This window comes from Brassica napus, chromosome A8 (assembly GCF_020379485.1).
Source record: "Brassica napus cultivar Da-Ae chromosome A8, Da-Ae, whole genome shotgun sequence".
NCBI lineage: Eukaryota > Viridiplantae > Streptophyta > Magnoliopsida > Brassicales > Brassicaceae > Brassica > Brassica napus.
Window position 1 is genome coordinate 20,335,971 of NC_063441.1, and position 25,397 is coordinate 20,361,367.

Consider the following 25,397-nt stretch of genomic DNA (forward strand, 5'->3'; position numbering starts at 1 on the left):
ATTATGTAACATTTAATATGACTCACATTTTGTTGCGTTTCTCGAGTCTCATGTCTTCTAGAAGCCTAACATGGATACAAGTTACAACCAATAATCCTATAAATGGGCCTTGGCCCAGTATATTACAAGCTTCTCGCTCCTTGCTGCAATTTGTATAGTGAGATCATATGTTCAATGCGAATTTTGATTTCGTTTTTGATATGAGTTTTTCTTTTTTCGGATACAGAATCTTAGAAAAAAATATTAAATTTATATTAATGTGGTACAGTCTCAATTATGACCTGTAGTTTCATAATTTTGAAGGATTATTTTAAAAACGTTTTTTTAAGTTTCATAACTAGTTTCGGTAAACTTTAGGGCCGGGTTTCTAATTATAAACCAATTGAACATTGCATATGTTTCTGAACTGAACATTACTGATAACCAGTGTTTCTACCTATGTTTTACTTCGTATAATTTGATTTTTAATGCTAAATGCTAGCTTGTATAGTTGTATATATGAATGATGATGCACGTATCCTTAGGTAGGTGTAGACTTTTGGCCTTGGACGAAAAAAATGCCCAGGTCCTTTCTAGTATTCCTCCTTTAATTATTGGTTCGGCTGGCGATATCTTTTATATTCGGAGTATCTGCGGTCTACCTACGGTTCCAATAAAATCCTCGAACCTATTTTAATTAATTTGAAAACTTCATTTATAAAACTCATTAATATATACGTTCCAAAGTTGTATATATATATATATAGTAATTTAAACTTCCATATAGTATAAAATATATACGTACCTTATACTAAAATAGCTGTACCTACAATCTAATTTACTAGAAACAGCTACAAATATGAAATATGTACGCCTTCGTTGACCATTATAGCTGTCGGATTAACACCTAAAGCTAAAGCCTAGAAGGCTAAAACAATACTAATATCCAATCAAAATCAGTTACTTGCATATGAGGTAATCTAAAGTAGATGTTCATTGTGTAATGAAAATACTACAGTACTTGTTCTTAAGCTAGAGATGCTGCATCATGGGACAGGGTCATGCTAGCTAAAATCCAATATCGTGAACAGAACCATATATAATTAACTCTCAATTTTCTTTAAAACTCGGACAAAAATTATCAGGAAAAATAAATAAAGAACAAAGAATACTCGCCTATGACCGATTGATAATATAATACATAAAAATTATTGAACAATTCATCTAGCTCTCCACGATCGTCTCCAATCCAGGCCTCCAAGATCCATATTTGGATTCGTATAGTACCTTCTCTTCTAGGGTTTCTCTTATTTCCACACCACCATGATCATGATGATGATTATCATCCTTAACAGACGATGAGTTTCTTCTTCGGAATATTTTCTTCAAATGGTTATGCCGGCTTTCATTGAGTATCTCTGCTGCTTTCTCGGAGATGAGAGCTAGCTCTTCGTGTGTTAAGACAGAGTATAACATGTCTGTGGGAAGGAGGAGGTATAGATGTCGTCTCGGCCGCAAGAACTCGTCGGGAGATACGGCGGTGACTCGGTGGCCTATTTGGAGCAAAGTTGAGTCGGTTATAAATAGACCTGAGTTTTGAGAGACGATTTGGGAAGTCTTAATGGGTTTTGAGAAGATTTCGAGCGTTCCGGTGAAAGGAGCTAAGATTTTGACTACTCCTGATGATGAGTTTGATGGTGAGCATGAAGATGTGTTTCCCATTATGTAAACAAAGTAGAATCAACAAGAAGAGAAAGAGAAAGTTCACATAGACATAGAGAGAAGTTTCGTAGAAATGAGCTGGCTTTTATAATTATGTGTATACATATAGTTGTATTAGTTTATGGATTAAGTGGTGATTAAGTATAAATTATTTTTTGTTTGCTGGTTGTGTACAACTGTGTGTATCTTCTTTCTCTCCAGTTCATAGTTGTCGTTTCTTAACTTTATTAGGGATTCTTATCTATCTGATAGATAATTTAAGTTATCAAACTACAAAAAGTAAGGTTTTAAGTATCACTAATATTAATTGTCATATAATCAAGTCAATCTCGATAATTAATCAAATTCAGCCCTTATAAACACGGCTTTGTTTTTTTTATTTTTTGTTCTACCGAACACTAAAATACAATTTAGATATATTTGTGTCTTTTTGTTGTGAGAAAGGTCATTTAGAACTAAATGTTTGTATTCAGAAAACAGCTAGCATGAGGTAGTAAGACAAAGCAGAGAAAAATAGACATTATTTTCGTACGGTTTTGAACCGCTAATAAATTATCTTTTCTAGTAAACTCACTACAAGAAAAAACAGATATTGTGACAATATTTTTAGTCATAATATACAAATATTTTGTCACAAATTCTTTATTGTGACGAAGATGTGACTATTTCTTAACGGTCACAATAAAGTCGTCACAAATTTAATTGAGTCACAAAATTGTCACAAGTATAGAGACGATTAGAATAGTGTTAGTTTTGTCACAAATTGTTACGTGATAAACGTAGTCACAAAACGACACAAAGAGTTACACAAAATTACGTTAGTAAATACAGCACAATTTGTAACATCATTCTTATCACACATCCGTTACAATTTATAACTAAAATATTTGTGGTAATTATCAAATACTCACCAAATAATTTGGTTATTGCGTGACTTTGTATTTTTTTAAAAGATATTTATATTAAAAATTAATTAGAAAAATTAATTTAATTTAATATTAAATAAACATGATTCTTTTTATAAAAAGTAAATTTATAAGAAAATTGTAACTAAAATATATTTTATTGATTATCTGAATCACATATTGGTTAACTGGTTACAAAAAATTAAGTTGGTATTAGATAACCAAATATAATACAAACCAAAGCAAAAAAAATTAGGGTAAAACTGGTCTCCTTTGCTTCCATCAAACTACAGCAACCAATCGGTATTCGTAGATTCTCCTTCTACCCTTGTCTACACCCCCGCTGTCCTTGTATTCTCCTTCATCATTGGCACTGGTTTTCATATTTTCCTGATGAAATCCTCGAACAGGGTAGTCGCCAAATCTACGATGAAGTATTGGCTCTATCTAGCTACATCGATCTGTATCCGAAATCTAACACCAAATAAAATAAAATCAATCAATCTGGAATCTGAAAAAGTAACAAATCAAAATGGAAAAGAAATGAAACTGAGAGAGAGACATACATCAACTTGTTAATACCATTTGCATTACGTACGGATCAGTATAGTCGCCGAGAGGCAGTAGGGTCGTGAGTTTTTACCTTTAATGGGGGAGAAGAGCATGACACTGAATCTGAAACATTATAAATTAAAATCACACAGAGATAAAGTGAAAGAGAGATGTTCTAAGGGAGAAGAAAATGAGAGAGATAGAATCAAATAAATAACTGAAACAAAAAAAAAAAAAATCAAGAGGATTGTTGATTTGTTTGAAGAAAGAGAGAAAAGAGTGGGTGGAGGCTACACGAAATTAAAAAGAAAGAGACAGAGGAGTAAAGTAGGGTTATGAGATAGAAGTATATTCTCAAAACGCAGTTACAAAAAAAAGGTATATTCTCAAAACGTGGGATAACTAGATTAATGCCAAAAAAAATGGAGCCAAAACGAGTTGTATATATTCTCAAAACGTGGGAAAACTAAAATAGTTTTTTTTTTGTTAAAACTAGATTAATTTTGTTTAAGTATATTTAATGGTTATATGTTGGTGCAATGGTTTACAAATTAAATTTTATGATAATTTAAAAAAAAAAGACATAATTTAGAGTTTAGGGTATATGGTTTCATGCATTTGTTTAAAGTTGAAGGTTTGTTATTAGAGTTCGTGATTTAATTTCTATGACCTAAAGTCTAAGTTCAAGAGTAGAGTTAGGATTTAGAATTTGGAGTGAGGGTATATGATTTGAAGTTGTTTTTAGGGTTTGGTGTTAAGATTTATAAAAGATTAAAATCTTGGTTTTTAAAAAGTTTATGTAAATTTAATTTATATACATATTTTTTTAAAAAAGGAATTTATTAAGTTTTATATGTAAATGTTTAAAGTATTTGTATATAATTAGTGATTATATTTTTTTGTTAAAAATTAGTGATTACGTTTTGTTTACTATTTATGATTTTAACTACAGTGATTTAAAGTGTCGAGGGTTATCTTCTATTATTTAGGGTTTGTAATTTGGGGATTACAATTTGAGGTTTAGATTTAAAGTATGAGGTTAAGGTTTTTAAATTAGAATTCAAAATTAAAAAAGATGTATGAGTGTAAAATATTAGTTAAGTTTATAGTAATTATAATTTATCACTTTAAGTGTAAGGTTTAATCTTTATAACTTAAAGTTTGGAGTTTACTGTATGGTGTTTGGAGTTTTGATTATAGAAGATTAATGTTTGAATAAGATTAAATTTTGAGTCAATTTTAAAGCATATGGTTTTTATAATAGTGACAAAATATAGTAGTATTTTATCTCGCAAGGTCACCACCCCAGTAACAAATTGAGATGATATATGATTACAAACTTCAGTCACCGTGGGTGACATAATGAAAGTCGCGAAATTGTATCTAGTAGGGACGAGTTTTAGTCTCGATTCCGTAACATCATTTGTGACTAACCACTGCGTCACATATTTGTAACTTTTTGTAACGTTTTTTTGTTACTTATACATTCATCACAATATTGTGACAAAATATTTACGATTTTGGGACAAAAATATTTAGTCACTATGTAGTAATTAAATAGTCACAATATTGTGACAAAACTTTTTGTCATAAAGCTTAGTCACAATGTTCCCCTTTTTTTGTAGTGACTGTAGACAGTTTACAAAAAAAAAACTAATAATTTTAGCAAGTACTGGGAAGCATAATTTTTTCTCTACTCGTAACTTAATCGAGATCGCCAGTTTATATTTTTTAGTTTTACACGAACTGATGGTATGATATGAAAAATAATATTAAAACAAATAATTAGTTGATGAATAGTATATAGATCAATTGAGATAAGAAAAAGCACATGGATGAAGGATGGGTTGATTGTGGAGCGTTGGGCGACTGGGCTGAGCTCGAGTCACGACGCTACCTAACTCATCATTGGACATGGCTTCTCCCTCCGTTCCCTCCCCCCTCCCCCACTATTTTACTTATATAATATTAAATTTCGTTCATCGGGTTTTTGAAATTCCAAAAGCCAAAAACAAAGATTACATAAGTAGGTACCATGAAACAAAGTATTACATCACATACTATACAGCTCATTCGCTGTCTGGATACATCGTACATGTAGAAATGTATCTTTGTTAGTTGCCACAATTTATAGGACATTAATCAACGTTTTGTAATGTTAAAATTTACGTTAAAAAAGCTACATATATAGGCAATGCCATATATAATATACTGCATGTGATTATATATCCTAGATAGATAATATTCAGAAGTACAAAACTAAATTAATGTGACTACTTATGTTTTACTTTAGTTTACCAATTAAAATCTACATGCTTATAAATAGATTGATATGTCTGAATACTTTCTATTGATTCAGAATTTATTAGCAATGGTATTGCGGCATAATAAGATGTAAACTGTATTAAAAATTGTCGCTGAACACTCTAGCTAGTCTTAACTTATGCCTTCATATGATGTGGATGTGGCTGTCTGTTTACTTGCGTATATGTATTTGTCGTTGTCGGACATCACACACTGGTTCACATTATGTGATTTTATTTGTAAAATGCCCTGGACTTTGGATTCTATTTGTTTCGTTGTTTCTTGCTCTTTTTATATTATGCTTACTTCAATCTTGCAATAATTTAAACCAAATCCATTTGATGAACTGTCACACAAGATTTGTTAAATCAATAATCTGAAAACAAACAGTCACAGACACTTGGATGACACATTTGTTATAATTAAAGTGAAATGGGGATCTCAAGTAGCTAGCTATCGTCAGCATATTTGAAAGAGGGGATCATTTATCAGCATTATCTTGACAGTAGCTAAAAACTAGCTTCCGAATACGTTTGCTATTAAACTCTAACGAGGTTCATATCTATTTCAAACACATTTTATACTTGGCATATGTATATTGTAAAATTAATAGCTTGAACTAGTAACGTTGTCACTTGTCAGTATTATAATTCATATTGAGTTGTAGTGATGTACATGTTTGTGAATTGTATTGTGTATATATGTACATTACTTATATGATTAACTAAATGGTTTATAATTAATATCAATCTAGCTCGTTTCCCGGCCCCTAATTCATTTCAATTTAGGAGACAAATTTTAAACAAAAACCATGATGAGACGATTTTAAGTTTAGGCAATTAGTTAGAGATAAAAATGTTGGTAAAGAGCTGTTGGAAATTATTACTATTATTAGAAATTTCATAGTACATAATAATACTCATCAGTTACCGAATATTGTCTGATAATAGTAGTTTCCAACATTTTAAACCAACTAAGCTGAATAAAGACGTGACTAATTAGTAGGATATCAGAAAAAGATTGTTGCCAATGCCACGAAAGCGGAGGCGAAGCTAATTCCAGAAAAAATGATGGCCGGAGCCGAGTCTGATGGTTTGGCCGTTGAAGAAGCTGAACCTCCCGTAGATCCGCTTTCTGTTCATGTATTTTAAAAAGAAAATAAATACTCCACAACTCTTAGTTTTCAAAATAATACAAGGAAAAATATATTATTTAGGAACATCATAGGATGATATATAAAGACAAGAGTTTTTCAAAAAATAACACACAAAAATAAAAATTCTCAAAATAAAATTAATCAAAAGTTGAAAAACGTTTTTTTACTTATATATTTTGTCATAATTTTTATGTGAGATCTAAGATATTTGTCATTTTCGAAAAAATAATAGCTAGACTTGTAACTTCTTTTCTGAATAGAATAATTAAAAAAAATAGCAAAACCATGACAATTAAATTTAAAATTCCAAATTCTGAACATTTTGAAGGTTATGTATTCATACCAGCGGGAGCTGCCGGAGGAGTTTTAGTAGTTCCTGGTGACGTCGAAGGCGTCGTAGTACCTTCGTAAACACAAATTCAATCTTAAGAAAAACAATGTGTGCATTAGGCTGAAAACAACAAACATACTAAACGGCGTCGTATCTCACCGGTGCTGGCTTTGCACTGCGACACATCAGCGTTGGCGCCACAAGCTTTGGGGAGAACAAGAGCGTTTTCTTTAGTAAGGTTAAGCGATTTAAGCATATCTACGTTGTTGAAGACGGAGCAAAGACAGTTCACGTCGGTCTCGACGATCTCCTTCAGCGGCATACAACACGACGCTGGAGGCGGCGGAGTGACTGAGCGAAGATACGGCTGACACGGCATCAGTTTTTGTATACATGGCATTGAGTGAGCATCTCCTGCTCCGCCGCTCGGCGGTGTAGTTGCGGCGTTAGACGACGAGATGGAGCAAAGTACAAAAATGACAGCGAACTTAAGAATCTCCATTTTCAAGAAACAACGTAGTTTTTCTTTTCTTTTTGTAACGGTTTCTTTAACTTGGATTGTGTGTTGTGTGGATTAGTAATACATCTCCACGTTCATCATATATACACACACGTTGGTTATAAATTTTTTTAAAAAACTAATCGACTTAACTGCCTATTTTGTCGAGAAACAGTTACTGAATCTGTTCTTATCCGATCCTTGCGTATAGGAGAGAAGACTAAGCCCTAGATTAGTGACATTAATTAGTTAATCCAAATATCGCGACAGAGTTTCCAAGAGTTTAAGTGATTGTTAATAAAAGAAAGTCGAATTAATGATACGAAACAAGAAGTGTCTAATATATAAAGACATCTTCAACTATATATTATTTGATTAGTACGCTATTGTTTTCTTTAAATTTAATTGGTTGGTCCGTATGAATTTACTTTTGTTTTACTTTCTAAAAAGTTTCGTACTAATTAGAGTTAATCATATTTTTACATATTAGATATTCTTTATCTAATTTTTTTAATGTGGAACTTACTTTCATATTTTGTATGTTACGCGTTTATCAAGTGGTTTATCAGTATCACTTTAGAACGAAAACGAAGAGATGAAAAGCTGATGATGAAATGACAGTTAGTGAGATGTAGATCTCTTACCCAAAATTCTTGGGATAAAGTAGGCATGCAAAATCAAGGGCCCGCTCAGTGTAATACTAGGCCATAGTCCAAAAAACAATGGAACTAATTTTTATTGGGCCCTTTAATTAACAACTAGATTTTGAAAGGGCGAGTATATTTTTTGTTTACGTTTTTTTTGTAAAATTTAATATTTATATTTATGTTATTTTTTGTAATCATATTTGTGTTTAATATTAATTTAATATCATTTTGGTAACTATATTAAATATGTCAAGTTGCATAACTATACACTTGTGTCATATGCATATAATAAATTATTTTCACTTTATTCCTAAAGTTTGTGACATATTATATTTTCTTATTAGTTACCTAAAATAACTAATCAAGAATATTTCATATCCAAATTCACACTCGGAATCGACTCGAAAATAAAAATCTCATACTCTATTAGACCTTGTGTATATATTTTGGACGGTTCTTAAAGTTTATATCCCATAACCAATATCAAATCCAACCAGCACCGTAAACCGAAGAAATTTTTTGAAAAATATTTGAAAAATATATATTTTTAAAATATTATGTTATATATATATATGTGTGGGTTAATATGTACTTCACTAACTATAAGTAAAATCACATCTACTAAATATTTTTAATCTAATAACCTATTTTAAACTGGTTAAACTAAAACTGTCATCCTCGCCGTCTAGAGTAACAATTAAGCGAAGAACACCATACATGGATAGATCGCGAGGTTCCATATTGACTATCATAAGATCTTTTCCTATAGGTCTTTTCATAATTATATATTTTTATAAATAATACTTCCATAATAATATTAGCTTAAATAGTGATATTAAATTTACTTCCAAAAATATACTTTGTTGTTTGTTATAGTTTTCATAGATTGTGCTTGCTTTTCAAATTTCTCATTTTAACATATATATTTTTTGCATGCATATATACGAACTATATAGTATAGCCTTTTAAGGATAATCATAATGTGTCGCTCGTTAAATAAGTTATAGTATTCGGTTTGTATATTGGCCATATAATTAGATACCAGAGTTCGATATTTGTTGTTTGTTGCCATTTACCTAGCCTATAAAATAGGAGCTTAAGTGGTTATGGAAGGTGGTTATGTTTTTTTAACAGGAAAGTGGTTACGTTTTTTTAGATACAGTTATATTTTATGTTATACATTTATATTTTAGATGTAGTTATATTTTTAAATTGGACATAACCTTTATCAATTGGTCAAACTGATGTTTTAATAGAATAGATTTAAAATCTTTTTAAGAAGGTTATAGTTCCATTACAAACGAAATATACTGAGGCTTACTATTGATTATGAACCAACCCTCTGTTTGCTAATTAAGCATGAAAGAACAAAAAAAGATAAACTATCTCTAGTTATGTGGAAATTAATGTTATGAAATGAATTAATCTAAGACTGCACACTATATTCTCAAACCCTAAATTACGTGCATCTCTCTTACATCTTTCTCACGTGTCAAGTCATTAGCAACCAGCCAACTAACCAGGCTGAAATAGAAATCTAACCGTGTGGTGGTTTGATTAGTATAAGGGAATTGATATTTGCAAAGGGTTGAATGTGTAATACAGCTAAAGTTTTAGATTAGCTTGTAATTTACAGAACTCTGGATAGTTTAAAAACGACCCCACTGGTATTATTGTGCCGCGTAAAGGAGTGTGCACCTGGCGCGTTCACCGCGTTGGATTGAGACACATTTCCGAGGAACGTATTTAGCATGATTAACAGCTTAACACTACTACTACTTGGAATTAAATTTAATATGATGTATTTAATATAAATTATAGTTTCCAATTGAATTAGCTAATGAATTAGAGAAATACTTGTCTATTCAAGAATAATTTACTAACTACTAAATAATACTAATGAATTATGAAACCCAGTGATAATAGCAACTTAAATTGCTGAGATTTTGCCTTTTGGGGAAGAATATCCATTTAGACAAATGAATCTCAGCGAGGGACGTGGTCCGATGCTCTTTAAACTTCGCAGCACGTGGAATGATGAATGTAATAACCACCGTAAAAATGTAGAATCAAAATACATCACAACATTTGGAATTAAACTAGTATATATTAACCATTACAAAATTAATAGAAAAGAATGAATAAAAATAATAGAAATAAACAGAAATTCTTTTTCATCTGTAGTGAAAACACTTTTTATAACTCTCTACAAAAAATGAATAAAAGAGAATAATTTTTCATTTCTTATAAATGGTATGCTTTTTTATAAATGATACGAAATAAATTACTATAGGGTTATTTAAAAATATTTTTTGGCAAAGTGATTTAAAAATATTTTGGTGGGAAAATAAAACCCAGTTTCTTTACTTCTTTATCAGCAAAATATTACCAAATGAAATACTCTGTAGTGGTTTGCACTCTTTTCTCTTAATTACTAAACTGAGGCATTTATTAAATCGAAAAGGGGGTTTTATAACAACATATCCTACAATTTGTAAATGTGTTAATCCAGATCATCACTTGCATGTGTAATAAAATCCGAAAACAAATTCTACTAGTATTAAATATATGAATAATCGATTTCAAATTCGTCACTGATTGCTACCAAAAATACTACGTGGCTAGTGTATACATGCGTCCGTAGAAGAAGTGGCACCTATAAAAAGGTCAACCACGCAGCTAAATTCACAAGCCACCAACCAACCAACCAACTTGCTCCAAAACCTCTTATCTCTCTCTCTCTCTACCGATAAAAGATGGCAAGTACTAATCCTGAAACCGCTAAAGCCAAGCCTGCCTCAGTGGACATAGCCAATCCGGAAGAGCTCAAGAAGGTTTTCGACCAGTTTGATTCCAACGGCGACGGAAAGATCTCTGTGGCTGAGCTCGGAGGCGTTCTAAAAGCCATGGGGACTTCATACACGGAGACTGAACTCAACCGCGTGCTGGAAGATGTCGATGCCGATCGCGACGGCTACATCAACGTGGACGAGTTCTCTACTCTCTGCCGCTCGTCTTCCACCGCATCCGAGATCCGCGACGCCTTCGACCTCTACGACCAGGACAAAAACGGACTCATCTCCGCCTCTGAGCTCCACCAGGTCCTTAACCGCCTCGGGATGTCGTGCTCCGCCGAAGAGTGCACTCGGATGATCGGACCTGTGGATGCTGACGGCGATGGGAATGTTAATTTCGAAGAGTTTCAAAAGATGATGACGTCATCCTCACTCACCAACAGCAACAACGGATCCACTGCTGCGGCAAACAGTAGTTCGACCTAGCCTAGGTTTTAGATTCGTTCGATTTGCGTATCTGGATTCTCTCTACAACTGGATGTACTTGGGACTAGTTGTCACTTTGGTTTTGTACTTTTGAAAATGTAATAAAGTCTTCTCTTTTCATATGGAGATGTTTGTGAAAATATCGGCCTCCTAAAGCCCGTTTAAGGCCCAAATAGCCATCTTTTGTTTTTTTTACTTATTCAGTTGTTTCACAAGTCAAACCTAACATTCAGTGAATTTGGTAGTTTTGACAACCTAACTCTCAAGTGAATTTGGTAATATGTCAAAACTCAAACGTACTAAGAAACATGCATGATTGAGCTTTATGACTTTTCACAACCCAAAACTCCTCAACTTGGTGCCAGATACTAACATAACACCAAGCTTAGGTAAATGAAAGGCACAATACACAAGTAAATAAACGTAGTTGACAAAAAATATACTCTTAACAGAATTCTTGGATTGTATTCTGTAAAGTCTCTTTCACGCCTCTTTTATATCCAATTATCTTCTATACTACTTTTCTCAAAAATGTATTTAGTCCTCAAAATAATGTTTATATTATATAATAGTCGCAATCACATGACACTAGTATGCAGAAATACAATAATAATAAATAGAGCCATATACATACCAAATAGAAAGACTTTCTTGATAGGTCCTTATATTACAACAAACCGTTTCTCCTTAATATTTTATCATCGATCTTCCTTTCTCTTCCATTTGCTTAGATAAATCCTAATCAAACCGGACCACTATATAGCATGGCGGAGGAAACGTACGACGAAGAGTGTGACTACCTCTTCAAGGCGGTGCTAATAGGAGACTCCGCCGTGGGGAAATCAAACCTATTGTCTAGGTTCACGAGAGATGAGTTCCGGTTAGACTCTAAACCGACCATCGGAGTAGACTTTGCTTACCGGAATGTTCGCGTGTGTGGCAAGACCATCAAAGCTCAGATATGGGACACCGCCGGCCAAGAAAGGTACCAAAATTCAACCTCTGTTACAAAAACTTACTATAACGGGATTTGATGATCAAGATATAATCAAAGTTTCTGTTATCAACGTTAATGACAAATATATTCGTGTCATGTGTTCATCGTAAATGGTAATTACATGTGAAAAAAAATAGAAAATACATTGAATTATTATAAACAAGTATAGGATTGCGATAATGGTAAGATAAGGAGATCACGCGCAAAAGAAAAAAAAAATGAAAATCTTGATAATTAAGCAATCGATGTCACGCGGACCTAATCTTTAGTTGTATGTCGGGACTTTTTTCAGAAAAGAATTTTATATATGTCGACGAATCATTTTCTTAATAAAACTAGAGAACTAGTCATTTAACAATCTATGTTATAAACTTATAAATGATCTTAATCTTTTTTTATAAATGATCTTAATCATTGTTTTTGTATGGGGATACAAGATTTAGAGCAATAACGAGTTCGTATTACCGTGGAGCTCTAGGAGCTTTATTGATCTACGACATCACAAGACGTCAAACATTCCAAAACATAAAGAAATGGTTGTCGGAGCTCAGAGGCTTCTCCAGCCCTGATACCGTTGTTGTTCTTGTCGGTAACAAATCCGATCTCCAGCAGTCTAGAGAAGTAGACGAAGAAGAGGGTAAGAGTTTAGCTGAACTAGAGGGTCTATATTTCCTAGAAACATCAGCTTTACAGAACCAAAACGTGGAAGAAGCGTTTCTAAGCATGATCGAACGGATACATGAGGTTTTGATCCAGAAGATAGCTTTAGATAACAAATCAAACGGTGACGACGGTGATGTTCCGGTCGTTCCCACCGGTAGAGAGATAGTAAATATTGACGAAGTTACCGCCACTCGACCGTTGAGTACTTCTTTCTCCAATTGTTGTCTAAAGTAAATTAATTAACTATTCATTTATCTTTTGTCAAGAAGTATTCATTTATTTTCATTTGTATAGTTCTTGGATATTTAATGATGTAATTTATAATTGTTGAAAAATTAATTGGCTGTCCTTATATATTTTTTATTATTATCACATAATAGTAGTTTCTTATTTATTTTTATTTGTATAGTTCTTGTTCTTGGATATTTAATGATGTAGTTTTATAATTGTTGAAATTATTAATTCGGCTGTATTTATATATTTGATAATGATAATAATAATAGTTCTTATTTATTTTTATTTTTTTATATTTCTTGGATATTTAATGATATAACTTTATAATTTTTGAAATATTAATTCGGCTGTATTTATATATTCTATTATCATCATATAATATTAGTTACATTTAATGGGAAATCACATAAGCTAGGCAATTGAACCAAAAGACAAATACCGACCAAAAGAAAAAAACAAAAGACAAATGGATCGTGAACCGAAAATTCAACCGGATCCGGTTTGGTTAGTGTGGAGTCGTTTTCTGGGTTTGCTAATGATTAACGTCACCGGCTCGTCACTGTAATACCACACCCTCCAGTTCTTTCTTCTTCCGCGTGTTGTCTGATGAGAGTCATGAGACTAATTCATGAATGATCACTGACGAAACGGTGCCGTTTTTGGCTCTTTAGTGTCGTCTCCATTTTGATTTGACGGACAGTGAAGGAAATGGCGAATTGGATCTCGTCGAAGCTCAAAGCCGCCGAAACGATTCTTCAACAGGTGAAATGTCGAATCTCATTACTCTTTCTATTCCGATGAGAATCTCTAATTGAATCTTCATCTCTAATGGACGTGATCCAGATTAATCATGGAACTTGATTGATTTTGGGATTAATGTAAAACGGTGGTGCATTGCAGATTGATCAGCAGGCAGCAGAGTCTCTTCGAAAAGATGAGAAGCCTGAGACCACCTATGACGAGGCGTTTGAGACCTTTTCAAAATCTGCAACTCTTGTTTCGTTGAAAGATCAGCTGAGGAAGAAAACATATGAAGGTAGTAGTAGTAGTTTGAGAGAAGATAAACCTATTACTACACTCACTGACAATGACTGGACAGAGCTTCTGAGTGCTCCTCCTAATAATCAAGGGACCTGCACTTCTAAGCCTCGTACTCCCCGTGGAACAGCGTCTGTGGTTCGAGGATTGAAGAAGGATGGGAAAAAGAATCCTTTGGTATCTGATGGAAAGAAGAGTAATGGTAACGGAGGGAAGCCACAGAAACAGATGGATAAGGAAGTGTCTAGCCGCCCTTCTGATGCTGATATGGAAAGTAAGAATGATTCTCAGGATACGCACAAAGAGACTGAGAAGGATGTTAATGCTGCTGCACCACCTCCCTTGGATGACTCCTCGAGATTGACTAATGAGACTTTCATTAGGGAGAAATTATCACATGTAGGAAGAAAAGATGGTCGTGAGCCTAGAAGACGTGATGTATGGGGAGAACAAGTGAAGGGAGAGGTTTCAGGGAGCAATGTTTCTGAGGGTCTAAAGAGGAAGGATTCTTCGTTTTCAAGTGGTGATTCTGAATCAGATTATGAGTCTGACTCGAGCACTGACTCTGAGAGGGAGCGTCAGAGGGATGAGCGGAGGAGGAGGAGAGAGATAATTTTTGCTGAGAAAGTTGCAGCAAAAGCTGTAGAGGTCATCAAAGAGCGTGAGAATATGGTAGCAAGACTTGAGGGTGAGAAACAGAGTTTAGAGAAAATAGTCGAGGAACGAGCTAAACAACAGGCACAAGAGGTAGCAGTTTATTATGTTTTTTTTTTCCTTGCAATGATGAAGGTAGTAAGTACTTAAGATTGCTCTTAGACTTTGTGTTGTGTATCAACTGACGATATGAATGCATGCATATTACTTGATTCAGATTAAGAAACAGCATGCTCATTATCTTTGACACGAGGTGTACTCTTGGGTCAGAACTGTGAAGATCATATGATAGCTGCGAACACCTATAATATGATTTGATATCTGTATTACTCGGAGCTAGTTGAACTATACATGTTTATGTCCTATTTTGTTAGGCTGCGGAGTTGCAAACAAACATGATGGAAACGCTGGACGCTGCTGACCTTGAAAAACAGAAGCATAACAATACTAGAATGGAAGCTTTTTCACGCTTGGCCGGATTAGAGGTATTACAGAATGCATATTGTCTGGCGACAATTCAAAGTGTTGTTACCTTATAAGTGGAGCAAGATGATTCGATATTCTGATTTAAACATAAAGTTGGTATGTCATAGGCGGCAAACACTGAACTTACTAGATCGCTTGCTGCTGGGCAGAAGAAGCTTGAGACTCGGGTATAGATATTACTTTACTTATTATTACTGAAAGAGATTTGGGTCAAGGTTTTAGAACGAACTTATATATCTGCATTTGTTTACTAATTTCTTTCTTTTCTTATGTACCAGATAGATCAAGTAACAGTACTCCGAGAACAAGTTGAGCTTAAAGAGTCTGCTCTTGAAGGTATTTTCTTTGGGAAATGTGATAGTTATTACTATGTATTGAAGAATCCCCTTTTATAGAAAACTTCGTGTACTCCATACGACTCTGCTTTACTGCTCATATTCATTTAGCAATAAGCACTTCTCCATTATAGTTTTTATTTAAAGAAGTGTTTATCATGTAGTATTGAAGCAAAAAGCTTCTAATATCCGGGGAAGTGGAAATCTCTTAAGCAAGGTGCCTTGAGTCTTCCTTCCTTTCTTTCTTTTGTTTTCTGTTATTTTTTCTTTCCCCAATTTCAGCATGGACATCATGCTGCTTACGTGTGGGCTATGTAGTTAGATGCTTCTAGAGGAGACATATTCGAACACCAGATGCTTGAAGCAGAGATTTCTTTGCTGACTGATAAAATCGGACGGTTGCAAGATAAGGTTAGATACCACAGTTACCTACTTGTGACTTACTCTCCAGGTTCAATATGGAATGATTTGGTATATGCAGCTGTATAATTTTTCTATGAAATATTGGGCTGTTGCTCAAGGCACATACTCTCACTATTGACATTGGTTCCTTTGTTAAAACTCCAGGCAAATAAACTGGAAGCAGATATCAGTACGATGAAGAAAGAACTCGAAGAACCAACTGAAGTGGAAACTGAACTGAGACGAAGACTTGACCAACTAACTGACCATCTTATTCAAAAACAATCCCAGGTATATGAACACTTTTAAATAAACGATAATTCAGATAAAAGCTTCCTGACTCTCTTGCCAAATTTACCAGGTCGAAGCGCTTTCCTCAGATAAAGCAACTCTATCGTTTAGAATCGAGGTACATCGATGAATCCCACCAATCTATATGTTCTTCACACACACACAACCAAAGTTTGATTCTTTGCTAGGCTGTAACAAGGCTTATAGAAGAAAACAAAGGCATGTCTGCAACCGAAGCCTCGTCCCAAGATTTTGAAGCAGGAGAATGGAAACTCTCAGGATCAAAGTTAAAACCAGCTTTCCAAAGTAAAATCAGATCAGGCAAGAAACATTTGGGATGGCTAGTGATGCAACTAAACGCTATATTCGTCTCTGGAACCGTCTTCTTGCGTAGAAACCCGACTGCTAAAATATGGGTTTTGGTCTATCTGGTTTGCCTTCATCTCTGGGTACTATACATCTTACTCTCTCATTCCAGTACTTCTTCTTCAAATGAACTCAAATCAGGCGCAGTGATTTCCTTAGAGAACTTTAGTAATAGTTCCCTTCAATAGCTTTTTTCCTTAGCTAAAACCTTTCACAGGAACAACTACACGTTATATATTCGAGACTGATACTTTACATCTTACGGGTCTGTAGACGATAAAAGAAAGCTTGCCTAACTTGTGATTTGAGTATATATTATTTTTAGTTTTTTTGTTCGTTTTCTTTCTTTCATATACATGTTTCTAACTGTAAGTTAGTTAACAAGGAAGCTGTTGCGTATTTCTTACGAGTTCAAGTTTCAAAAGCAACTTTCAGTCAAAGCCCAAGACTGAAGGTAAAAAGGGAAACTAAAAAGTAAAATGAAAAAAGAAAGAGATGGATGGACCGGACCAATAGTAGAAGAGGATTGTCCTTTTAATCTCAACAGCTCTTTAACATTCATCAGTTTTTCACCTTAGTTTGCCAAACCTAGAAACCTCAAAACTCTCTCAAAGGCTCAAAGCTTCTTCTTCTAAATTACTAATGATGAGGTCAAAGAGGTGTCGAGCTCCACAAGAGAAGATCACTCTCAAGGTCACGAACCTAGAGGACGAAGGTAAAGATGTCTACGAGATTGGTGTTCATGTACATCTTGAGAGACTAATGCTTGATTACTGCCAAAGGAGAAACTTAGATTACACCACTCTCAGTTTCATCTTTAACGGTACCTTCATCAGGCCACTACAGACTCCCGCTCAGCTCATGATGGAAAATGACGACATCATCGACACGGTCATGGATTAAGGCAGCGCCGGTCCTAACGAAGACACCGCTTGAGAAGAAATGAGTTTTATAGTCACTAGTTTTAACTATCTAGAGTTTAATAATTAGAGTATTTTAATTAGAGTGTTTCATTAGAGTTTCATAATTAGAGTATTTTTAATTTGTTATGTTGCATTTAATAGTTTGTATCAAGTCCACTTATTTTTATTTAATCAGTAAAATTATTCTGGATGTGAAAACAAAAATCATAATTATATATTCCTCAGTATAACTTTAAGTGGTGTTTAAGAAGTTTTATTTTGTTTCATAATAATTAATGTTCTCAGTATTGTAAATAAAATTTATTGTCATTTAAAATTTATAACAAAATATTGTATTTTTTTATTGGTTGAACTAATTTTATTTAACGCTATTTTTATGTAACTAAGATAAATTATATAAAAATTTATATTTTTTTAACTTTTGTGTAAAAACCTTAAACACCATTTAAAATGATACAGATGGAGTAGTTTCATTAAAAATATTTCCTTAATTTCTGACAAAACAAAAGAAAAGATGGATCACACTTATTGTATGCCCCACTAGAAAAGCCCATATACACAATAAATGCATGCCCACACGGCCACATCATAAAGTTTACTATGGTAACCGATTCCGGTTAGGATAAAACCGGCTGTCGAAATATTTTTACGTTTTAAATGTGAACATTTTATTCTTACCTCTAGACACACACACTGGTGAAAGAATCGCCATCAAGAAGATAAACGATGTGTTTGACCATGTCTCCGACGCAACCAGGATCCTCAGAGATCAAGTTGCTGCGGCTGCTTCGTCATCCGGATGTTGTGGAGATTAAGCACATCATGCTACCTCCTTCCCGCAGAGAGTTCAGAGATATTATTACGTTGTCTTTGAGTTGACGCACTCTGATCTCCATCAGGTGATTAAGGCGAACGATGATCTAACTCCCGAGCATTATCAGTTTTTTCTTGGATCAGCTTCTCCGTGGTCTGAAGTATGTTCACGCAGGTTTGAGTTTCTGGTTTTTACACATTGTTCGGTCTCTTTGTAGATTCATTGAGATACTTAAGAAAGTGTGTTTTGTTTTCAGCTAATGTGTTTCATTGAGATTTGAAACCAAAGAACATTCTAACTAACGCTGATTGCAAACTGAAGATCTGTGATTTTGGACTCGCTCGTGTTTCTTTTAACGATGCCCCGACCGCTATATTTTGGACTGTGCGTCATCATCTAATTGCAACAAAGCTGCTCATCAGATTATCTCTAACTTATTCATCGTTATGTAGGATTATGTAGCTACTCGGTGGTATCGTGCCCCTGAACTTTGTGGATCGTTTTTCTCCAAAGTAAGATTCTTTTTTTTCACTGAACTCAACTTCTATTGTTACTCTCTGTGTCACAAGAAAATGCTTCTCGTTTTCTGTTGTGTAGAATACTGTTGTGTGGTTCTATAAGACCAACCAGGCATGCGGGTTTGGTTAGTTTGGTTATTTCGGTAGTTCGGTTCAACATAAATCTTACCCAATTAATTTGAAATAAAGTTTGGTTTGGTATTCAATTAGTTCGGTTTTTAAAAATCATACCGAAGTATTTGATTTCGTTTAGGTTTGGTTTAATTTTGTTAAAATTTTGGATAAATTTGATTAAATTTGGTTAGTTCGGTTTGGTATTCAATTAGTTTGGTTTTTGAAAATCATACCAAAGTATTTGATTTCGGTTAGGTTTTGTTTAATTTTGTTAAAAAAAACTAAATTTGGTTAGTTCGGTTCAAAATATGGTTAGTTCGAATAAATTCTAGGCCTAAGACCAACCATTTCATGCTGAATTAACTTTATCATATTCCAGTATACCCCTGCGATTGATAATATGGAGTGTTGGTTGCATTTTTGCTGAAATGCTTTTGGGAAAGCCTTTGTTTCCCGGCAAAAACGTGGTGCACCAATTGGATCTTATAGACTGACTTTCTCGGCACTCCACCGCCTGAGTCCATATCAAAAGTTAGTAACACTCGACTAGTTTTTTTTTCAAAAAAGCTCTTTGAGAAGTGAGTTGTTTTCTGTAATGATATTTTTTGAAATCTTGAAAAATTTGACAGATAAGAAATGAAAAGGCGAGGAGATACCTTAGCAGCATGAGGAAAAAGCAGCCGGTTCCTTTCTCTCATAAGTTCCCAAAAGCTGATCCTTTGGCTCTACGCCTTCTTGAACGCTTGCTTGCGTTTGATCCTAAAGATCGTGCTTCAGCTGAAGATGTAAGTGAAGAGTTTTATTTTTATTACACAGATTGAAACTCTGATGTTCATTGTTTCTGATTTTTTTTTTGTATTTACAGGCACTCTCTGACCATACTTCAGTGGTTTGTCGAACTCAGAGCGTGAACCATCAACGCAGCCAATCTCAAAGCTTGAGTTTGATTTTGAGAGAAAGAAGTTGAACAAAGATGATGTCAGAGAATTAATCTACCGAGAGGTAAAACACAAATAGCCTTCTTCTACTTCTCTGGTTATGTTTATCTGCTCTTCACTGATTTTAACAATCACTTATCTTTGGGGAAAAAACACATTAGATATTGGAGCATCATCCTCAGATGTTGGAGGAATACAAGCGAGGTGGTGATCAGCTTAGCTTCATGTACCCTAGGTTAGCTTAATTAACAGCTCATAAACTATAAGTCCTGAAACTAAAAAGTTAAGTAATGGGATGATCTTTTTGTTGTTTATGCAGTGGGGTTGACAGGTTTAAGAGGCAGTTTGCTTATCTTGAAGAAAATCAAGGTAAACCAGAAGGTAAACCAGGAGCAGGAAGAAGTACTGCACTTCATAGACATCATGCTTCCTTGCCAAGGTAATGTGTTTTCACAGAATCCCTCTCGCTTTGCTCTCTCTTTCTCTGAAAGCATTTTGCTTCTTTGTGATTGTGTGTTTGTAGAGAGAGAGTTCCTGCTCCGAAAGGTGAAACTGCACAAGGAAGTAGTGATGTTGAGAGTAGAGCAGCAGCTGCTGTGGCTTCAACCTTTGAATAAGCACATCCATCTCCATGTAATTTTTTGTTTTGTCGTTTTTATACAAACTGATCTTTGACGTTTTTTTAGTTGAAGGACATGATTAACCCCGGTTTTTTAGCCGGGTTATTAACTCATGATTTGACATTTTTTTTGTTTTTTTTTTAAATTTTTTGGCTAAAAAACGTAAGAGTCGGTTCTTAGCTTTTTTGGTTAAAAGTTAAGAGACGGATTTTTATATTCCGCTAAGAATCTCACCCTAAGAAATTCTCATTAATCATGCTCTTAAAGCATGATTATCGGTGATTTGGGTTTTGGATTTCTAAATATTTTTTTTTTGTCTGACTAAAAAAAAAATTAAAACCTAACCAATCGCGGACCGCCAAGTATCAGTAGGATCCACAAATAGTACAAAGACCCAAATAAAGTCAATTATTGTTTGGTTACTTTTGTCACCGGTTTTTGGTGTTTTGTGGGTCTCCCCTCTAAGAAACTCCTAAAGTGTCCCGATAAACATGGTATTATATCTCTTATTTAAGAAACGGTTCTTAACTTTTCTTAGTATCTAAGAAAAGTTAAGAACCGTCTCTTATCTGAAACCAAGAACTTCAGTTAAGAGATTGAGGTTAATCATGGTCTAATCGATTTTACTTCAGTGCCATTTGGTGTGGTCGGGTCTAATCCGGTTCAGGTTGAACCGGGATACTGGGTCCTTTATAATATAAACCGGAAGATAAAACTCGGCTTTTTAAAAGCTAAAATTAAAAAGTTAGCAGGCTTAATGCTGTGTTAGTTGGCTTTCTAATGACGAAGAATAAGCTAAATGATCTCTTGTTTATTAGTCCATGATGTCAAAATCTAAATTGTATTGTTATACTTTTTGTGTAATATGATATCCATTATCGGATGATAAAATTATTGGTCTGATCTCATCACGACAAAAACAAAATTATTTGATTAAATCATTGGTCTGAAATAATGTTAAAGAGTAAAGTGAGCTCCTAAAGCATTTTCATCTCTATGTTATTTCAGCAATAATTTTTATAAGAACATTTCTAAACTTTTTAAGAAAATTATTAGAAGTTTAGTAGATACTCTTCTTATATGTGTCCCTTCATTAATAATTTAACTTTTCTAAGAGAAATAAAATTTAATTATTAAAGCTTTAATTTCGTTTAAGAGTTTGTTAAGTAATGGGAACTGCTCTTAGGAGCTTATCCACCAACCCCAAACCACAGCCTCAATAAGAATCTGCAAAAGCGAATAGAATTTTCCAGGCTAAAGTCCATAATACGCCAAATTGGTTAAGCAATATTAGGCGACAATAAATTTTGTATAATTCATTAAAACTATTTAAATTTGTAAACATTCAGAAGTGAAATGTCTAACTTTATACTTTAAGATTATGATAAATACGCCGCCACAATTTGGAATTTGACTTCAAATTTTGACTACTAGGAAAAATAATGGGTTTCATCATATCGTAAAGGAATAGATCACAAAAATCTTGACTAACACCAGTGAAATTTCTAATAAACGTTTTTTAAATGGGAAAATGCCATCAAAAATATCATATTACACCCCCGCAAAAATACCATCTAAAATTTTATCAATAACGTTTGGTGACTGAAATCGTGATGTTGAACTAGAAAACAGTACTGTATATTAAAAAGTAAAACATCAAATTTAAACCTTTAGCAGTTTAACATAAAATATATATAATTATCTTTATAGAATGTCTTGATTAGACATATATTTGCATATAAATGCGATTATAAGTGTTCTAAACACCACAGCTCCATTTGAAGATTATGAGTTGAAAACACTTTCCTTCTGAGTTCACCAGGGTCATTTATTATTACGCACACTCAAGTGATATATATGGTTGCATGGTTGTTCAAAAAATATGTATACATATATGGTTGCATGGCATCTGTTTCGAAATTTGTAAAAGCTGTCTTCTGTATGACTGACTTCAAATGCAAAGAGACTTTTTTTTTAACATGAAAGGAGACTTGTAATTGTAGTATGTTATATACTCTCTCTTTCTTTTTTAACATATATGTTATATACTTACATTACTGTATACTTATATGTACAATGTATTCATATGTTTTTGCATACAGTAAATTTTGCATTTTTTCTCAAAAGAGAGAGTCCTATCTGATTCCTTTTATCAGATGGCTCACACCAACCCATTGATCTATCACTTTATGGACCATATAAAGTCTCAATGATTTTCTTTTTAAAAGACTTCAAAAAGTATTTCGTCATATACGTCCCACTATTTATTAGTAATGTGGACTGCAAGTTCAACACCCTTTCTCACGTAACTCCTAGAGTTTATTAAGTGTTTTTAGTACCGTGCAAATAAAATACATAAACGTTATGCGACTACAATAACTTTCATAAAATTTCCCTGATAGCCAATTGGTTCTTCAGATAATGCTTAACCCAAATATACCCAAAAAGAGGGTCTAATATACGATACACACACACGCGCGTTTTACATGTGAGTTTAATTTCATCCCTACCCACGAATCCTGAACTGATATCCACTTCAAGTAGACATAACTTTTACGTACCCATATTATTACATGTGCTTTCTTTTTCAGCAGAGTCAATAACAAGATGTTCCACTTACGAAGTGACTGACGATATTATTTGTAAATCGCAATAGTAGTTTGTTCTCTTTCTGTCGATATTGTATGTCATCGTCTGAGAGCTAACAGTTGACGTTATTATTGGCTAAAATAAATTCATCAACTGGTCATTACTAGCTAGAAACAGTACGGTGTACGGAATACAAGTGATTGGTCATGTTTTCTTAATTTCTAGATCCTCACTGGCTCATCATCGATCGGTTGAAATGGTTTTAATAGGAAACTCAAGCGATGATATATGAAACAAGCCCTAAAACATGCATAGAAACGAGTTCAAATAAAAAAACTTTAGAGAACATATTCTTGCTGTTCTTTTTTGATAAGAATATTCTTGCCGTTTTATAGAGTTAGTAACCGATAATCTTAGCTAGATTTATAGCGACCAAGAGAACACAGACTTAACAATCGACGTTGGAATTTCTAAAAACTCTTCACTAGCAAGTAGCAACCATTAAACACGTACATTTGATTTACGATAATTCAATAATTAGGTCATTCTCATGTCGATTCAAACACAGTTATTATGTTGGAATATAAACTAAATTATGTTGAGTTATAGTCAATTTAACCGAAAAGTATTGATATCAAGTTGGTGTTATTATATATTTACTTTTTGGATTAGATTTGTTAGTGCTATACATTTTGTTACATCAACTTGCTAGTAATACATTTAAAATAAGACACGCTGACTATATCACATCTTAAACTATCAAACAGAGACTCAAACGTGACAAAAGCTACGAGGATTAATGACTGATTGACTGGTGCTTAAATAAATGAGCAAGTTGAACGAGATAGTTACATTCAAATTGAGGGAAGTTTGGTGAACAAAAGAATAATTGGGTGCTTTACAAAAAAAAGTAGAAGAGGTGTCTGATATATGCTGAGATTGGTCGAGAAGAGAAACAAAACAGTTATAGAAAGCAACCTATAAACACAAGAGTCTAATATTTTAGTAACACTAAATAATTTAGAAGTGGCTAGTTTATAGTTTACATAACCTTATGAATAAATCATGTTGAGATGAGTCAGATGACTATGTATATGAGAGATTTGAAATCTTCAAAACATATTATAAGTGGTTTAACTTTCTTGTACGTGGTACTCTCACCTACCGATCCAATAATGTAAGAAAACCCACCCGTAATTATTGACAAAATATATATACTTGAAATTAGTTATCCCCTTTATCTTTTTCGTGCATGGTATTTTATTGGGCAGAGAAAATCATCTTAGGGGTGTTTTCAAAAACTTTATAAAATATAGGTGCTTTAACAGAATTTGTTATAAAATAATATTTAAACTAGAAAGGAAACCCAGTTTGATGCTATATAAAGGAATCTTCACATAACATCTTAATCAAGAATCAAGTGAAAGCTAAGAAAAAAACAAAGAAGAACAGTCATATTCTATATTAAGAAAATGAAGACTTTCGGATTTCTAATGATTTCGACCTTTCTGGTTCTCTTTGCAACTCTTCTCCCTTATTCTTCGGCTTCAACCACCCGTCGATTTCACTTTAATGTAAGCAAATTTTACGAAGACTACATCTCATCTTATCTACTCTTAGACTCTATTTTTATTACGTGGTCATAAAATGAAATTTCGAAAAAGTCATAAAGTAGTATGCACAAGGTTTATTCATTATACACATCTTCATCAGTCGTATGATACTATGATGTAAGATCAGTGCCGGTCTTGACACTTTAATTTTTTGACAATGCTCTACGTTTGAATAAAAAATTGTGCTTTAACTATTCTTATAAAAAATTTATAATGTCTTACATAAAACTACAATTATCGCATAAAATTTCTCTATGTTCTCTACATGGGACTTTACAGGATAGTTTCCGGTAACGTATTACACAAATGTAATAGTAACATTTTTCAATATTGATATAATTTTGGGGGGGTTTTAGGTCGAGTGGAAGAAGGTAACTAGGCTGTGCCACACGAAGCAACTTTAACGGTGAACGGACCAAACCCTGA

The 25,397-nt window shown here is 33.6% G+C and overlaps 6 protein-coding genes and 1 long non-coding RNA gene across 7 annotated transcripts; 4 read left to right on the forward strand and 3 right to left on the reverse strand.

Moving 5' to 3' along the window:
• Nucleotides 1–1,079: 1,079 nt before the first annotated feature.
• Nucleotides 1,080–2,003, reverse strand: BNAA08G22700D. The gene has a single exon (XM_013801826.3). It carries the CDS (start codon nucleotides 1,699–1,701, stop codon nucleotides 1,204–1,206), a length of 498 nt encoding a protein of 165 aa, XP_013657280.1. The 5' UTR covers nucleotides 1,702–2,003; the 3' UTR covers nucleotides 1,080–1,203.
• A 745-nt stretch (nucleotides 2,004–2,748) lies between these two features.
• Nucleotides 2,749–5,093, reverse strand: LOC106404856. Its single transcript, XR_001281162.3, has 2 exons — nucleotides 3,173–5,093; nucleotides 2,749–3,080 (listed from the first exon to the last, which is right to left on the reverse strand). It is a non-coding gene; the product is annotated as an uncharacterized LOC106404856 (long non-coding RNA).
• Nucleotides 5,094–6,326: 1,233 nt separating this feature from the next.
• LOC106362008 (non-specific lipid transfer protein GPI-anchored 3) lies at nucleotides 6,327–7,535 on the reverse strand. The gene is made up of 3 exons (XM_048738124.1): nucleotides 7,109–7,535; nucleotides 6,962–7,021; nucleotides 6,327–6,596 (listed from the first exon to the last, which is right to left on the reverse strand). Exons 1-3 carry the CDS (start codon nucleotides 7,449–7,451, stop codon nucleotides 6,472–6,474), a joined length of 528 nt encoding a protein of 175 aa, XP_048594081.1. The 5' UTR covers nucleotides 7,452–7,535; the 3' UTR covers nucleotides 6,327–6,471.
• Nucleotides 7,536–10,636: 3,101 nt separating this feature from the next.
• Nucleotides 10,637–11,498, forward strand: LOC106362006 (probable calcium-binding protein CML27). Its single transcript, XM_013801825.3, has one exon. The coding sequence runs from the start codon at nucleotides 10,852–10,854 to the stop codon at nucleotides 11,374–11,376; it is 525 nt and encodes a 174-aa protein (XP_013657279.1). The 5' UTR covers nucleotides 10,637–10,851; the 3' UTR covers nucleotides 11,377–11,498.
• A 426-nt stretch (nucleotides 11,499–11,924) lies between these two features.
• Nucleotides 11,925–13,390, forward strand: LOC106362003 (ras-related protein RABA6b). Its single transcript, XM_013801823.3, has 2 exons — nucleotides 11,925–12,361; nucleotides 12,811–13,390. Exons 1-2 carry the CDS (start codon nucleotides 12,141–12,143, stop codon nucleotides 13,268–13,270), a joined length of 681 nt encoding a protein of 226 aa, XP_013657277.1. The 5' UTR covers nucleotides 11,925–12,140; the 3' UTR covers nucleotides 13,271–13,390.
• Nucleotides 13,391–13,812: 422 nt separating this feature from the next.
• LOC106361999 (golgin candidate 2) lies at nucleotides 13,813–17,171 on the forward strand. Its single transcript, XM_013801817.3, has 10 exons — nucleotides 13,813–14,032; nucleotides 14,171–15,055; nucleotides 15,337–15,447; nucleotides 15,556–15,615; nucleotides 15,727–15,784; nucleotides 15,948–16,000; nucleotides 16,102–16,194; nucleotides 16,351–16,476; nucleotides 16,547–16,594; nucleotides 16,665–17,171. The coding sequence occupies exons 1-10, from the start codon at nucleotides 13,979–13,981 to the stop codon at nucleotides 17,028–17,030; spliced, it is 1,854 nt and encodes a 617-aa protein (XP_013657271.1). The 5' UTR covers nucleotides 13,813–13,978; the 3' UTR covers nucleotides 17,031–17,171.
• Nucleotides 17,172–17,487: 316 nt separating this feature from the next.
• On the forward strand, nucleotides 17,488–20,766 carry LOC106362005 (mitogen-activated protein kinase 8-like). Its single transcript, XM_048737533.1, has 8 exons — nucleotides 17,488–17,733; nucleotides 18,665–18,739; nucleotides 19,032–19,091; nucleotides 19,841–19,996; nucleotides 20,077–20,100; nucleotides 20,311–20,384; nucleotides 20,469–20,588; nucleotides 20,673–20,766. Exons 1-8 carry the CDS (start codon nucleotides 17,488–17,490, stop codon nucleotides 20,764–20,766), a joined length of 849 nt encoding a protein of 282 aa, XP_048593490.1.
• Nucleotides 20,767–25,397: the final 4,631 nt, after the last annotated feature.

Excerpts from the sequence above, each read along its gene's own strand:
- BNAA08G22700D (XM_013801826.3), bottom strand. The coding sequence starts at position 1,701 with ATGGGAAACACATCTTCATGCTCACCATCAAACTCATCATCAGGAGTA.
- LOC106362008 (XM_048738124.1), bottom strand. The coding sequence starts at position 7,451 with ATGGAGATTCTTAAGTTCGCTGTCATTTTTGTACTTTGCTCCATCTCG. Across the intron at positions 7,022-7,108 it reads GCAGTGCAAAGCCAGCACCG|GTACTACGACGCCTTCGACG; the intron begins GTGAGATACGAC and ends GTGTTTACGAAG. Across the intron at positions 6,597-6,961 it reads TCCTCCGGCAGCTCCCGCTG|AAAGCGGATCTACGGGAGGT; the intron begins GTATGAATACAT and ends ATACATGAACAG.
- LOC106362006 (XM_013801825.3), top strand. The coding sequence starts at position 10,852 with ATGGCAAGTACTAATCCTGAAACCGCTAAAGCCAAGCCTGCCTCAGTG.
- LOC106362003 (XM_013801823.3), top strand. The coding sequence starts at position 12,141 with ATGGCGGAGGAAACGTACGACGAAGAGTGTGACTACCTCTTCAAGGCG. Across the intron at positions 12,362-12,810 it reads GACACCGCCGGCCAAGAAAG|ATTTAGAGCAATAACGAGTT; the intron begins GTACCAAAATTC and ends TGGGGATACAAG.
- LOC106361999 (XM_013801817.3), top strand. The coding sequence starts at position 13,979 with ATGGCGAATTGGATCTCGTCGAAGCTCAAAGCCGCCGAAACGATTCTT. Across the intron at positions 16,001-16,101 it reads GTGGAAATCTCTTAAGCAAG|TTAGATGCTTCTAGAGGAGA; the intron begins GTGCCTTGAGTC and ends TGGGCTATGTAG. Across the intron at positions 16,195-16,350 it reads TCGGACGGTTGCAAGATAAG|GCAAATAAACTGGAAGCAGA; the intron begins GTTAGATACCAC and ends TTAAAACTCCAG.
- LOC106362005 (XM_048737533.1), top strand. The coding sequence starts at position 17,488 with ATGAGGTCAAAGAGGTGTCGAGCTCCACAAGAGAAGATCACTCTCAAG. Across the intron at positions 17,734-18,664 it reads ATGACGACATCATCGACACG|GTGATTAAGGCGAACGATGA; the intron begins GTCATGGATTAA and ends GATCTCCATCAG. Across the intron at positions 18,740-19,031 it reads CAGCTTCTCCGTGGTCTGAA|GATTATGTAGCTACTCGGTG; the intron begins GTATGTTCACGC and ends ATCGTTATGTAG.